At 43.4% G+C, this 16,551-nt stretch overlaps 1 protein-coding gene across 1 annotated transcript in view; it reads right to left on the bottom strand.

Annotated features, from left to right (window-relative positions):
* Positions 1-11,758, bottom strand: part of rtf1 (RTF1 homolog, Paf1/RNA polymerase II complex component) — a 51,159-nt gene extending 39,401 nt beyond the window's left edge. Inside the window, exon 1 of the mRNA XM_084310416.1 lies at positions 11,623-11,758. Coding sequence (XP_084166542.1) covers positions 11,623-11,706 — 84 coding nt within the window. The 5' untranslated portion in view covers positions 11,707-11,758. The remainder of the gene's footprint in view (positions 1-11,622) is intronic.
* Positions 11,759-16,551: the final 4,793 nt, after the last annotated feature.

The following is a 16,551-nucleotide window of genomic DNA, read 5'->3' as shown; positions in this document are numbered from 1 at the left end:
AAAGTGTTAAGAACACGGTGCACACCAGTCTGTCCGATTTACCACTGCTCTTCTGTGCTTGTAAATCCTGCTCTTAGCTACGAGGGAATCCCCAAGAAGGAACCGTTTGTGAATGCCAAAGTCAGCCCGAAAAGGTCTTTCTTAAGTGGAGCTACGATTAAATTTGCTCTTAACTTTTGTATTAAGTCTGTTGGTGAATGAGACCCAATGTTTTAGCAGCAAACCTCTCTTTGCCATACAATGGAGATAATGGACAATTGCTTGCAATAATGTCATTGAGGTTGTATTATCTGTCCTTCAAACCATATATACATACTAGGCCAGTCCCCTCATTGTTAATTCATCCATTAATTGGTTGCTTTGGTCTTAACACATTGACCGCCGGGGGTTGTGCCCATCTCATACCCCCCTCTGCCACAGTTAAAAGCCTATGGAGATGTTTACCTTCTTTGCAGGGCTATAACTTTTTAAATTGTATTGCTATATTGACATTACTATGGCCCATTCAACATCGATTATCTATCGTTCAGGTTGTGGGAACGTTATACTTTTTCATTCATACATTGTTGTGTTAATACCTTCGAGAATAAAAGTATGTTTTTAATCTTTTCTGCTGTAATTCCAAAAACGCTAGTTATAGGCCCAAACGCATATGATAGATTATCGATTGGCGTTTCTTTCCCATACACGCTATTAGGGGTGGGACGGTTCACAAAACCCACGGTTCGGTACGTACCTCGTTTTTGTGGTCACGGGTTTCGGTTCGATATTGTTTTTTATTAAAAAGAAATTAACACTCAAAAATAAAAAAACATGCTTCTCATTTATAAAAAAAAAAAAAAAGGTTTACAGTGTTTACAGCCTTAAATAATGTTTGGCACACAAAGACCGAACTGACTGAAAAATATAGGCTACATTTGTCAAAGTATTAACTTAGTGCAAACAAACAATATGCTCAGCCAGCACTAGACTTTCCTTTCTTTAATATATAAACACAAAAAAACAATGTCAACCATGTTTAAATTCCCTGCTTGTCAGTTCTTAATGGAAAGATTCGTTTTCTGCTTGAAATTATTATGTATCTGTCTACATTTATTTAGACTAACATTATTTAAATATTGAGTGCAACTGTGGTGGATTACGTAATTCGGTGAGTTGGAACTATCTATGGGTTGGCGCCGGGTCCCCACGGACATTTTAGTGTCACGGACCGCCAGCTCAGGCAATGTTATCAACGCGGTCCGCCAACGTTAGGAGGTGATGGCATGCAGTGGGAAAGCGGCAATAGTCCCGGTTGGAGTTAGTAAAACACAGTTGTATGTTAGCCTTCTTGGATGTTGAATAAACGCCTATCATTGTCTTTAAACACTCCGCCTCTCAGACTCCCATTTCCTCCTCTGCTAGCTAGTAGCTACGGTAACATTTCATTGACTCTATTAGCTAGCGGCAGGGACCGAAACTAAAGCCCGCCGCCCGCCAGGCGGCGCATGACACTTAGAGGGCTGCCCGCCGTGTGGCGTGTAGACGTGTAGTTCATAACTTCATAACGATACTCTTGTGCGAGTACAGATTATAGCCGCTCGTCTTTTTTTTCTCCGCCGCGAGATCGTTAAAAAACTACAAGTCCCACATCGCACTAGGTCCAATCACAGTAGAGTGACGTGACTGGTTTCATGAGAAAAAAAGCAAATGACCAATCGGAAGCTATCATTTGGCTTGTTTACTTCCATCTGCTCTAGTCTATATCGGACCTCCAAGAGCTAACGTTACTGTTTAAACAATGACCCAGTCAACTATTCACTTTTAGTTTAATACATGACGAGGCATTGTCTAACGGTATCTAGCTGGCTAGCTACTGATATCAACAAATGCTCCAGCAATAGTCTACTCGAGTGCATAATACCTCCGGTCCCTCGTTAGCTAGCTCACGTTGATCCATCTGTCCCAGTAAACTAAATTGTCTTAACGTTATCTACCGGGCTAGCAGTAGCTACAGATAGCTCCTGATATCAATGTCTTATAACATTGATTGAATGCGTATTCTAGCTGAGGGCATGTTGAATGTGATTTGACAAAAGAACGGTAACGTTATAAATAGGTCCAGCTGCATCGCCGGAGAATCCTTGCATGCTGAATGTAGGGTCTAGCTGAATATAGGGTCTAGCTGCAGGGCCGGAGAATCCTTGCTGGAGCTGGAGGCTACTCAAGTATACACACAGACAGTGGAGCTGTTTGCAGATAGCAAGCATTTTGACTTATTGCGTGGTGGCGATGTCTCGCAGATAATACAACTACAAGTATGATTATATAATATATATTTTATTTAAAAAAATTTTTTATATAAAATATATATATATATATTTTTAATCAAAAAAAATTTGGCAGGTAAGAAATATGCTTGGCGGGTAGACTCTTCCCATCTACCTGCCACTGGCCGGTGAGTCAAAAAGTTAATTTCGCTCCCTGGCTAGCGGGCTACTATAGTTAAAACGTGCGTTGTGTTGTACAAACTGCTAACGCTATGGCAAGATGTGTGTAGGCCTATGTAATGTTAATGGCTATGTTTTTAAAGTAGTAATGAAGATTGATTTATATTGTGCTTGCCATTTTTACACAAACTGACTAGCACCTGCCTGCAGCCAGTGCTCACCTCTCCCGGCACGGCTCCGCCAAATGTTTTTTTTTATTTGCGAGTCATCTGAACCGTACGATACACAAACGCCCCGAACCGTGGGGGTCGTACCGTACGGTACACGGTTCGGATGCATACCGTCCCACCCAGCATTTCCGTTAGCCAGTAATTACCGGTATTTGACCGGCAAAATCTGTTGAAGTCCGACATATTTAATCTCTCCGGTCTTAATGTCTGGTGAAAATAATTCCCTGAGTCTAAGCACAATTTGATTATTTGAATTGTATTAAAATAGGCTAAAATTAAATAGCCTATGCGATGAACGAAACAATCATTACATTTGTTTCATCGTTGCTTCTAATAATGACAACGACGTTGTCAGCGAGAGCTTAGTGCTGGGTGTGCGAACTTTTGTGAAGCTGCAGAGCCGGAGCAGCAGCAGCACAATGCAGTACTCCAGCAGTACTCCAATTCAGCCATTTTCAATTCAATGTTGGGTGGGGGGCGCTGCTGTGCGGTCCCCAGAAAAGAGCCAATAACAGCTGAATCTGCTGCTCTGCATCGACATACTCTTGCAAATAAGTCATTGGGAGGTGGAGAGAGAGTCGTCACGCAAACCCACGATAATGTTGCCGTCTCTCTCTGCCAAATTTCTCAGTTCTTCGCTTGATATAATTAATACAAATGTCCAATATAACGGAATTCGTTAGCTCATAAAAATGTGATTATAACAGACTGTTGATTTAAAGTCGGCAGCAGCACGAGTCTCGGGACTTATTTTATTTGGAATATAATGACTTTATACGCAAAAGTAGCCTAGTTTTAAGTAAAAATATTATAAATCTACATGCCTTAACACTTTGACTGCCGGGAACCGTCTTTAGACGTCTTTGCTGGCCATGCTAAAGTTGCCGGAGGACGCGTTACGTCGTCCTTATATCAATATTTCAAAAATCTGCGATCGGATTCATATGTCCCCTCCGCTGGCCTGAGATCCACCAGCAGGACCCACTGAGCTCTCTGGCGGTTCAGGAGCGCCATCTGGTGGCCGATCGGCGCAATTGCCAAACAGGATGTTGCATAGAGGTTGTCCTAGACGTCCGTAGTACTTCCGGGCGCTCGCTATAGGTCATGGGACTCTGGTAGAGCCATATGAAATCCGCGTTCACGGAATCGCGGACGGAATCGCGGAATTAACCAATAAAAATGGAATCTACTGCAAAACGTGGAATATTGCAGAATTTGGCCTAATCTGGACTGAAATTTCGTTTTTGGGTGGAACGTTTGGTGCACACGCGACCGGGGAGGCGGGGACTCTACAGCGTGTTACACACAACACAGCCGCGGTGCTCAAGCGTCTGGCTGCTTCAGTGTTAACATCGTCAAGAAGCTAAACAATTCCACAATAAGCCCTCAATTCAGAGCAGAACAGTATCCTAATGACTTTTATGCCTCCGGTGATAAGGTGTTTTGCTAATTCTGTCAACGTTCCGTGGACTGGACCCGCAAAAACACTTGCGACACTATTGTGATTAAATAGCTATAACGTTAGGACGTTTAGCTTCTAGCTAAATCTAGTGCACCCATCCATTTGTTTAATGCAAACGATTGTCATTATACACTGCCCTTTATAAACTAAATACACTTAAATAGCTATGTAACGTTATAGGACTATCTATGGAAATGATAGCTTCTAGAAGTTCTAGCTAAATCTGGTGCACCCATCCATTTGTTTAATGCAAACGATTGTCATTATACACTGCCCTTTATAATCTAAATAAACTTAAATAGCTATGAAACGTTACAGTACATAGGACTATAGATGGAAATGATAGCTTCTTGCTAAATCTAGTGCACCCATCCATTTGTTTAATGCAAACGATTGCCATTATACACTGTCCTTTATAAACGAAATAAAGGTGCCTAAATTATGCATTACTATATTTCATCACAATATAATAGATATAGCTAGGTTACTGACATTGTCATTGTGATAATGTCAGTAGTAGCTAGCTGTATCTATTGTTTACACTTGAAATATGTATTTTTATTTTGTCACAATATTAATTGAAAAATATTGTGTAAAATTGAACTGTATTTCTGAGTTGCAGCACTTAAAAATAGGGCTGGGCGATATGGCCTAAATATGATATCACGATATTTTCTGACCTTTCGGCGATACACGATACGCATCACGATGTTTTTCTTTTTTCCCCCCAAACAATTCATTATGAGGCTTACCAAGACAGTATTTGAGTTTGCAAGCTAACATTAAAGACAAAATAAAATACCCATGCATTTAGCATTTTTATATTATATATTAGATTTAGATTATTGGATTATTAGATTATATATTGCATATATTTAGCAATGAGATATTATATGATTTAGATACGAAATATGATGAATTGAAAATGGGGGACCCTGATGTAAACAAGACGAAAGTCTTTCTCTGGTCTGCATCCTCCAGTCCACTGTTGACTGTTGTTGTATTGAGCTGTACTGTATTGTACCTATGCTGCAATCTGTTAATAACGTTTATATTCATTCAGTCGGCAAACAGAATCAGTTTGATTGACAGTCGCGTCTGCCAATTACGTCACATCGCTTGCACCCGCCCTGCTGCTCTTAGCACCAATCGGCAAGCGCGTATTAATTTTTTACTTCCGCTATTGGAGAGCTCAATGAAAACAACAATGGCAGCGGTAGCTCGCCGCGGCCGACTTTTACCTTTTAGCTCTGCAGAATGACTAAACGACTGGAGGCATAATGATTTTACTGTAACGGATGTTATAATAAAAGCATTTCCATACACCTGTCTGATTGAAAACGTTATTAACAGACCGCAGAATGGGCACAACGGAGTCAGCACGGGCTGAGATATGAACGGCTAATGCTTGCTATATCTAGGTCGACCTCGGTCGTTGCTATGTAAATACGCTGATGTTATTGAAAGTGTAACTATATAACGTCAATGCCACAAAACGAATGCCTTTGTTATCATAAGTAGTAACTTTTGATGCAGTAGTGTGTGTGGGGCGGTTCAAAAGTGTCAACGTGTGGACCAGATTGACGCAACACAAGCCTCTTGGGCAAAACATCACGATATCCACGATACGTTTAAAAAGTGTATCGTTAATGAACTGTACCCGATATTTATATAATATCGTCATATCGCCCAGCCCTACTTAAAAACATTAAATGGACTGTTATATCTTATTCAATTGTGGACATTTATTCATTCCCACTTATTAGACACTATTTCTGATGGTAAAATGAGCATAAAAGGCAAAATACAGAATTCTGAAATATTAATACGGAAAAAATGGAATTTGGGAAAAAATAAAATGGAAGTTGGAAAATAATAAAACGGATTTCATATGGCTCTAGACTCTGGCTCGTCACGCTACACGGTGATCGATTGGCAATAACTCGATAAACAACATGATTTGGACGTATATACCATTATACAAGCTGGAGATGGACCGGGTAAAAATATATCTCATAATGATAAGATTTCTACTCTACGATGATCGCCCAACGGCGCACAGAGACTGGGGTGAGTTTCAGCGTGTAACGTTACCGGCTTCGATACTAACTGCTATTATCAACATTTGACCCACATTAGATGATTGGTATAACGCTGCCCACGGAATTATAAACGCCCCCTCGCCCATCCGGTCAACATCAGATGACGTGTAGTAACTTCTAGAAGTACGTCTAGTTGGAATTTTTTATATCGCGCTGATTGCCATCAAACTGTATTTCATCATCAATATAATGCATTTGGGGCTATATATCACATTCTGGAGAAAGCTGCAGAAAGAGATGAAAACATACTTATACATTAGACCATACTTTACTATGAATATGTGAATGAAAAAGTTTAACGTTGCTACACAATGAACAATACATATAGGACTTTGAATGGGCCCTAATAATGGCAATGTAGCAATAGAATTTAAAAAGTTATAGCCCTGCAAAGAAGGGGACTTTCTCCATAGACAAATAGCGCTGGCAATCTATGGTATATCATGAATTTAACCTTAGGCAGCCAAAGTGTTAATGATGTCATTCTTTTGTTTTGTTGTCATTCTTTTGCCTATCAATTGTTTTTAAGCTCAATAAACTCTGACCGGAATTTCTCTCATTTGACCGGTAGATTGAAATCTACCGGACACTGAGGCCGGCAACAATTTTTTCTAACGGAAACCCTGGTCCCACCCCTACAAGCTATATTAAAAAATTCAAATGTATATGATCGGTATACATTATGCTTCATCATGCGTGGAGGAAAGGGGGGTCATTTATAATTCCTTGATAATCAGTAACGGCTTTATGTAGTATGGGTGATATATTGATCAGATGGTTTGCAGTGAAATTAATAAACAATCTGGCTGAAAATAACGTTATATTCCCCTTACCGTGGGCCGATGAGACTGGCGGTGAAAGATCCCAATTATTCGACGCCGATCGCCTAGGTCCATTTCCGGTTTGTATGGCGCAATAAACACCGAAATCATATTGATTATTAAGTTTAGAAAGCGATCCATATGTACTATAGTGTCTGTCAGGAGTCCCGTAGCGAGATGTGACTGCCGGAGGAATTTCCTTGATGCACCGATGGCACTTCCGGTTTTTGCGAGAGTGTAACTCGCCCGACCATCCACCAGGCGGCGGTATTGAGCCGTTGCAGTCACATCTAGGGTCCCGCTAGGGCATCAGGGGTTGGCTGGATGAATTATGAATGCCACGGCGAAAAAATGAAATATTGATCTAAAAAACGCTGTACAGCGATCTTGGCAGACAACGCAGGGCGGGCAATAACGCTGGACAGCGTTTTTGGCACTGGATGTGTTAATTGCCAAAGATGTTTAGGCTTTTTTTCATGCTGAATGAATTTTAAAATTATGATAAGAAGCATGGTATTTAAGGAGGTCCTTCTGCATGACAGCAAGAAGGGAAACTGTACATAATTGTACAGAGAAAGTCTGTGACTAGCCCTAACCATCACACCTCCAAGAGGACTCTGCACACCTTTACGATTTCATACTATGAAATAGAACCGTGCTGGTCGATGAGGTGAGACATGGAAAGTGGGCACTGGGGCTTATAATGCTAGCAAACCTTATGATTCTAGCTGCTAGCCATAAATGCATTCATTCATTTATTTTGCATTTATTTTTAATTTATTGGACCTTGTGGTGTTCTTGTTTTGTTCTTGACTTATTGTTATGTTTCTTCTTGACTTGTTTAAAGAAGACGTGTCCGGCCCATGGGGACATTAACGTGTGTTGTCGGGCCTTACAAATAAATTTGATTTGATTTGATCATCTACCTCCTTGTTGACAGATAACTGGCATGTTTTTCCACAAGAGTTGTAGAACCGCTACTACTGGCTTGTGGTGACTAGTCTACTGATGTTTATTTTGCTATACTTCAGTTTATGGGACCTACCGTTAATAGAAATATGCAATGGGTGTAGGTTTGAGTTAACACAGTATTCTTTCTTAGTAAAGCGACAACGCTTGGACAACTCATCTGCAGGGTCTGGTCTGGTGCTTTTTTTTATTATACTAGTTTATTGTGTCAAAGAAAGTCATTTTACATTTAGGTATAGTACGTCTACCCACATACACATACATAACTGCACATATCCATACTCACATACGTACACACACAAATGTACATACGCATATTTTAAATCTTGAATTTTTTTTTTTTACCCATCACCCATACAAAAAACAAGAGACAAAAACACAAACAAAGGGGTGAGCACCAGTATAGATCCTGGACTGGTATACATCTAATATCCATCCCTACTCGTCCCCACATACATATACAAGAAAAATAACAACAACAATAATAGCAAATAAATAAACGAATAGAAAAAAAAACAAGCAAAAAACTAAAAATAAAATAATAATAAGTAAAAAGGCTTGAATTTTCATTGTAGATGTAGCTGTAGGCCCAAGGGGTGTTCCCCAACAATTGAGCAGTAGATCAAGACATCACTGTTTCATGTTACTTAAAATCTTCCTCAAAGACTGATCTGTCTGTCATCTAGTACCCCTCCATAGTTTAAAGAAAGATACCCGATCTTTTTCCCAGCATATTTTCATTCTTATTGATTTTGTAGGTTCTATTTCCATACTATATATATCCTCTACAGTTTCTAACCATTTGTTTACTTTCGGGGGTTCAAGTTTTTTCCAAGCTCTTATTTGTTTAAGTGCTGCAGCTCTCAAAATAAAATAAAAAAGGTATAATTCTTCTTTTTGTAGGTTTTTGGGGCGTGTTCCTAACAGTATATCATGTTTTTCTATACGATTACGCACTCTCTCAAACATCTGTTCCATTATGTCTAATATATCCTACGGCCCCTCCGACCACCACCAACATTCATTCACATGCATACACATTCATACGAGGCAAGTAGGTTAAGTGTCTTGCCCAAGGACACAACGGCAGTGGGATGGACATGGGCTTGAGCGGGATTCGAACCACCAACCCTTCGATCATTGGACGACCCGCTCTACCCCTGAGCCACGCCGCCCCACTATTATGGGTCCATAAAACATTTATTCAGCACTTCTGAATGCATAGTATACAGCACATTAATTCCATCTTTTCTCTGGCTGCCGCGGCAGACATCTGTGCTCTACTGAGCGCACCTTTCTAGTCCCCAGTTGAATGTGCTCTCTTGACTCGGCACAGTAGACGCGCGACGTGTATGCTCGAGAAAGATTATATTATCAACGACAGACAGTGTCAATGTGAGAAACACTATCCCCCCCCCTCCCCTCTCGCTCTGAATAATATGCATATTAGATCACTCAGTGATTGCAGGTTCTATACAACAAAAGGTGCAAATCCAGAGCCTGCAGGATAATGAAAGACCCTCACCACCCCAATAACAGCCTGTTTCAGCTGCTGAGGTCAGGCAGACGCCTGCGAACCCCAGCTACTAGGACAGAGCATCTTAGGCTCAGCTTCTTCCCCCAGGCCATCAGAGCCATGAACAATGAACATTGAGTGCTCAGAACATTGAACTATCCACACACAAGCACACATGAACACACACACGACACGCACGCTGTGCACGCTCACACACGAGCAGCCACTTAACACTTTAACATGAGCGGGCACACACTCATGACGCACACTTATGGCCAAAGGAAAGGACACTTTAAATTAGAATAACAGGAACAGTGTATTGCACTACCAAAGCTAACTAGCATGTCCCATATGCTCTGTAAATAACTATGTACAGATACCGAGATGTCACTCCATGTTACCTGTTAACTGCACAATGTTGTTTTTTTTCATTTTTGATTCTATTATATGTTGTACCACTGTATTGCACATCGTTGCGGGCAAGACCACCCGCATTTCATTGTATACCTGTATGCCGTGACAATTAAAACTCTTGACTTGACTCTTGAGACTTGACTTGATTAACCGCGACGGGCATATAGTAAATAAGGATGTTAAAGACGCATTTATTGGACGCGTTGCGCGCAGAGTTTACATAGAAACAGCGCGACTCCCGACAGCGCGACATCATCACAACAACACGCGTTAGGTTACAGGTTGTTTCTTTTTCGGTATTATATTTTCGGTGAAAAAACTCTTTCGGCCGAAAGCCGAAAGGCCATTTTTTGCCATTTTCGGCCGAAAACTTTCGGTAGCCGAAATTTCGGTGCATCCCTAATTTTGTGCGAATTTGGACATACTCGATGGTGTTCTAAAGTACCTCATATTTATTTTCCAAGCATACTCCTGCCAAAAGGGTGATTTTATGTAATGGAAGATATCTTTAACGCTTTGATTCCACTCCTTATCTGGTATGTTTGTTTTCAGTTCCTTCTGCCATTTATTTTTAATATAGCTTAAATCTTCAATTTTGTTTTCTTGAAGCATTCTGTAGATTTGTCCAGTTGTGTTTTTGAGGTTATGGCTTTGTTGAGTCTTTATAATGTATTTCAGAAGGGGGTGGAGATCTTCAAGAGTTTTAATTTGGACTTTTTCTCTTAAGTAGCTTCTTACTTGCAGGTATCGGTGAAAGTGATTACTAGGACAGGCATATTTATTAGCTACATTTTCAAAAGAATCCACTCCTTCATTGTACATTTGATAGAAACGTATGAGGCCCAATAGCTTCCCATGTCTTAAAAAAACCATCAATACTGTTGGAGAAAAATCCCATGCTATTTATCTTAAGCAGATCATTTCTGATCAGCACTTGGTCTGGTGCATGCTGGCGGGTGTTTGTCAACAACACCGAAATAGAACTTTAGCTCTGCGCCCATGACGTCACCCGAGAGATAAGGTTCTAATTGATTGATTGAAAACTTTATTAACAGATTGCAGAATGGGTACAGTACAGCTCAATACATACAATTATCAAGGGGATGCAGACCAGAGAAATACTTTCGTCTTGTTTACATCAGGGTCCCCCTGAAGCCAGTGCGAGGCCCCACACACACGGACTGCAGTAATAAAAACATTACCATCATCTAACTTAACTGATAGCCAACAACCCGCAATAGTAACTCTACTGCACAAGTAGCCAGCCAGCTGAGTGCCAGACAGGCCCACGGCGCGCGGTGTTTTCCTACTACAGCATAATAACATTGCACCACCAATAATGTAGCCTAGCTAGTTAGCCTGCTAACTTGCCATAGCATCCAATTGTTTGGTTGAAGAGAGAATAAATAGCATTTTTGTTTTAAACACCACGTCAAAACCATTGGACTCGGGGGGGGGTCGTGTTTATTCCAGAACAAATTGCATGCAATTGTGAGCAAGTGTTGTGGCAGTTTAGAGTCCAGGCCTGCCCTCAATGTTCCATGGGCCAGGCAACAGTACCATCACTAGCTAGCTAAGCTAACGGTTACATGGGCTAACGAGCGTTAGCTTTGCCGCAGAGTGTTGACAACTCAATGAAGGAAAATTACAATGAAATGAAGTCGTGTCCTCCTCCTTACCTGGTCCAAGTTATCATCACTGGCGCTGTCGTCGGAATCGGAGTCTATTACGACCCGACCTTTCCGTTTCTTTACGCTCACCATGATTAGCCAAAAGCTAGCTGCTCACTAGCTACTCACTAGCTGCTGCCTCGGTGCCGTCTGCAGTGAGTGTTTGGTGGTGGACGTACTACGCACGCGCGAGACGGCGGTGTAGCCCAGGCTCCTAGCGCGAGCTCCTAGAGTCTGCTGCCTCACAAAGGCAACCAGAGCATGCGCCTTTTTTTGTTTGTTTAGTTTACTCAGTTTATTTGAGGGACAGAGTGTTGAAGGCAGAGGTTCTGTGTAGGATTGTTAGTAACTGTCTAAATGCATATATAACTGTTCACACTAGTAACTGTCTACCTGCATATATAACTGTGTCCACTAGAGGGCGCCCTCTAGTCTCTCAGTGAGAGAAGACCTGTATAGTAACTGCTCTGCCATGTGAATAATAAACCACGCCGATTAAAGGCTCAAGATAGAAACCATGCCTATAGCCGAATTCTGTTAACAGGTTATGGGCCCAGATAACGCAGGGGCGAAATAATAAGGGTACTGTAGCAAGCTTAGCTGAAGTATAGGCTAGGTTAGCGCCGGGAGCACCGCGTGGCTAGACGCTAGGCCAACAAGAGCTAAAGCTAAGCCGACCACTAACGAAGAGGATGGAAAACAGGAGAAGGGGCAAATGGCCATCATTCAATGGAAAAGCAGAGAACTATGAGCTCTGGGAAGAGCGCATGCTGTGCTGCATGCACGGTGCGGGCCTGAAGGAGACGACCCTGGCGGCCCCCACAGGAGAACTGACGGCGGAAGAGCAAGCCCTGGACGACCAGCGTAACGCAAACACGTACTGTGAGTTAGCGCAGATGCTCGACGACACCAGCTTGGGGCTGATATTCCGCGACACTAAAGACAGAGGCAGAGAAAGCCTGGAGAGAGCATTACATCGGGAGAGGAAGACCCAGAGTCGTGGCCCTCTACATAGCACTAACGGGCCTGAGGACGGGGACCACCGAGACCGTGACCGAATACGTCAACAGAGCGGAGCAGATCACGACGCCATTGAGGAGTGCCGGAGAAGCACCAAGCGATGGGCTAATGATGGCGATGATAATGAGAGGACTACTGGAGCTGTACAAACCGTTCACACTCCTGGTAACACACGGTTCAACGGACATGACGTTGGGACAGTTCAAGGCTAAGTTAAGGAACTTCGAGGCCTCAGAAGACACCCACCCAGCCGCCGCGGAGGAGGGGGAGAGGGTGCGCCAAGGGAGAGAACCAGGACCACGACAGAACTGGCGTGTTGGCGATGCGGAGATAAAGGCCATCGGAGAAGCGACTGCACAAAGACTGTCTGGTGTAGCTTCTGCAAATCCACAGGGCACACAGACAGAGCGTGCATGAAGAAACACGACCAGAGCGCGCGATACGCGCATGGGCAAGATGACGGCCATGGACGAGACGACGGCCATGGACGAGACGGAGGCCACGGACAAAATGGCGGCTACAGATGAAATGGCGGCTACGGCCGAGGCGGCGGCCATGGACGAGACGGAGGCCACCGACAAAATGGCGGCTACGGACAAAATGGCGGCTACGGACAAGAAGACGGCTGTGGACAGGATGATGACAGCGGACACAATGGCGTCGACGTGAGACGGATCGAGACGACGCCCGGAGAATAACGGGACAAGAAGACTGCGCTTTCGGGGCACCGACGGACCGGCCCAGCTGCAGCGAGTCCAGAGGAGGGGACTGATCGTGGACACAGGTGCGTCATCCCATATCATCAACGACAGGAGTCGGTTCAAGAACTTTGACGACACTTTCCACCCGGAGAGGCACAGCATGGAGCTGGCGGACGGGAGACGCACCTACGGATTGGCGCAAGAGAGGGGAGACGCACAGGTATGCCTCACGGACAGTAAGGGGCGGCGGCGTACGGTGACGTTAAAGAACGCTCTCTACATACCATTGTTCCCACAAGGACTATTCTCTGTAATAGCTGCTACTGCAAGCGGTGCCAAGGTATTCTTCGATAAAGGTAAACATTTTCTTGTAGAACCTGACGGTACCCGGTTTGACATAAAGATGTACCAGAGAATATATTATCTAGGGCGGCTAGGTTGTGTAGTGGGCAAGGCGCTCGCCACCAATGCAGGAGACGCTGGGTTCGAGCCCAGCTCTCCGCATTGCTATCAGCTTGGCTGGTCGTTCATACTAACACAATTGGCAGTGTTAGGGGTGGGAAAGCTGATGGGTGGGGATCGGACGTTGTGGACATCGACTCCTACAGGTCGGTTGGTGCGCCTGCGCAGCAGAATCAGGAAGCGACGGGGGCGGCATGTCCCTCCCACGCAGACCCCCGCCGCTGAGAGATCGCGCTGTGCAGGTGAAAAGATGCGACAGCTGCTTCCTCGAGTACCGGAGGGGACACGTGATGTAAGGCTTTGTCCACATTGCAGCCGGCTTGTGGGAGGCATGGCCTAACAGCGTTAGAGACAGGGGAGGGTAGAATTGGACGATACGAAATTGGAATGGGAGAAAAATTAAAAATGGGAGAAAAAAGTAGATAAAAAAAAAGAATATATTATCTGAAAACGGCGTGACAACGACAAGTGTAATGATAATAATGATATGTGTAGCGGGACGGCCAGTCACGATATTCAGACATGGCACGAGATTATGGGTCATTGTAATTACAAGGATTTACTGAAACTGCAAGTAGTGTCAGAAGGCATGCACATTGAAGGAGAAAAGCGTAGACTTTACAAAAATTGTGCAGTGTGCAAAACGGGTAAGTTTACTCAATCGAGATACAGAAATCCCACAGACAGAGTAAGGGTACCACTTGCATTAGTTGACACGGACCTAGCCGGCCCAGTAAGCAACGAGTCCATAGAAGGCTTTAGATATGTACAGTCTTTTACAGAAACGTGTGCACAGGGGCAGTGTTTGTCTACTTTCTTAAAGCAAAGAGTGACATACCCCAGGCCACGGAGAAATTACTGGCAGACGTAGCCCCTTATGCGAAAAAGACTGTGTGCATGTTCTTTAGCAAGCGTCCAGAAACCATCAAGCGGCCCAATGTGTTCCTGAGGAAGGAGGGAAGGAAGGAAGAACTAGAACTTGTTTCCCACTTCAAATTCCTTGGGGTCATCTTGGACTCAAACCTGACCTTTAAGAAACACATAAAGAAAGTGAGGAACACCATCAACTTCAACATTTCCAACTTCAAACAAATACGGCCCTCCCTAACACTTGAAGCCGCAAAGACATACCTACACTGTATGGTCTTCTCTCACATTGAATATTGCCTTCTAAACTGGTCATTTACTGGGGCCACAGCCATGAAACCCATAGAACAACTCTACAACAGAGCATTGAAGGTATATGACAGGAAACAGTACTCATACCACCACTGTAAAATCCTGGATAAGCATCAAATTTTAAATTTTGAAAACCTCAGACGTTATAAAAGTTCCTGCTTTGTATATAAATGCCTGCACAGATTAGCCCCTCCCCCTCTCAAGGAGTTTATCCACGAGAAAAGGAACACTGGATTAGCCACTAGATCAAACACCAGAGGGGATTGTGAGGTCCATTTTAGAAAGACCGCCTTCAGCAAAAATTGTCTATCGATAAAGGGAAGTGGAACATGGAACAGCCTTCCGGTCCCCTTAAGGGAATGTCCCACCCTGTCCACCTTTAAGGGCCAACTCAGGAAATGGCTGTTAGACAGCCAAATATGCACTCATTAGGGATGTTAGTGATGTTGTACTGACTGAATGTCATGTTAGTGTGGTCATGTCAGTGATGTCAGTTTTTATGAATGAACGTTGTATGGTCCGTTTTGTGTTTGTTTTATGTTAGGACTACGGGTGGAAATTAGCCCTGTGCTATTCCCGGCATATTTACGTCCTTATCATGCTGTGATGTTATGCATACACATGTAAATGATGTTCATTAATTTGCATTGTCCTTAATAAACAAATCTAAATCTTATGGTAACGTAGGATGCTTGAGGTCCGACCACGAAACCGAGTTCACAAACAGAGAGTTCCAATCACTGTTGAGAAGGTATAAGATAAGACACGAGACGTCACGTCCATATCCCCCACACCAGAACGGGGTGGCAGAGAGGGAATGGCATACCCTTTTCGAAATGGCTAAGAGTAAGCTAGAAGATAGTAACTTACCTAAGAGCCTATGGCATTATGCGGTGCAAGAAGCCGCTTACACCAGAAACAGAAGCTTTAATAAGCACTTAGGCACTACCCCATATATAGCACTGACAGGAAAGAAGTGTAATCTAGCCAGAATGCACCGATTTGGATCAGTGTGTTATGCGTACCTGCAGGACAGGGGAAAACCCAAGTCCAAGGGTGTAAAAGGATTTTTCGTAGGACACGACAAAGCAAGCCCTGCTTTCCTAGTTTATCATCCCGGTAACGGGAGAGTGCAGAAACACATGCTAGTCAAGTTTGTCATGAAGACAACCTGTGAGAGCGAGACACAGACAGAGGAGCCAGAGCTGAACTCCAGAGCAAGGTGTGTAGAAACCGAGACACATCAACCCAGTGTACTTAGTACAGTCGTGCAGACAGACAGTCAGCAACCCCCAGAGGGCGATGACGAGGAGCACCCGAGGGTTACGTCAAGTGCCCCAACCAGTGGGAGGTATCCCTCAAGGGAACACAAACCCCCAAAATATCTGACAGACTATGCCAGGAAAGGGAGTGACGAGGAGGACTGATTGATTGATTGATTGATTGATTGATTGATTGAAAACTTTATTAACAGATTGCAGAATGGGTACAGTACAGTACAGCTCAATACATACAATTGTTAAGGGGATGCAGACCAGAGAAAGACTTTCGTCTTGTTTACATCAGGGTCCCCCAT

The sequence above is a fragment of the Notolepis coatsorum genome (assembly GCF_963971535.1).
Source record: "Notolepis coatsorum genome assembly, chromosome: 3".
In the NCBI taxonomy this organism is placed as follows: Eukaryota; Metazoa; Chordata; class Actinopteri; order Aulopiformes; family Paralepididae; genus Notolepis; species Notolepis coatsorum.
Note: the sequence above shows the minus strand (reverse complement) of the source record. Positions and strands in the feature narration are given on the sequence as shown.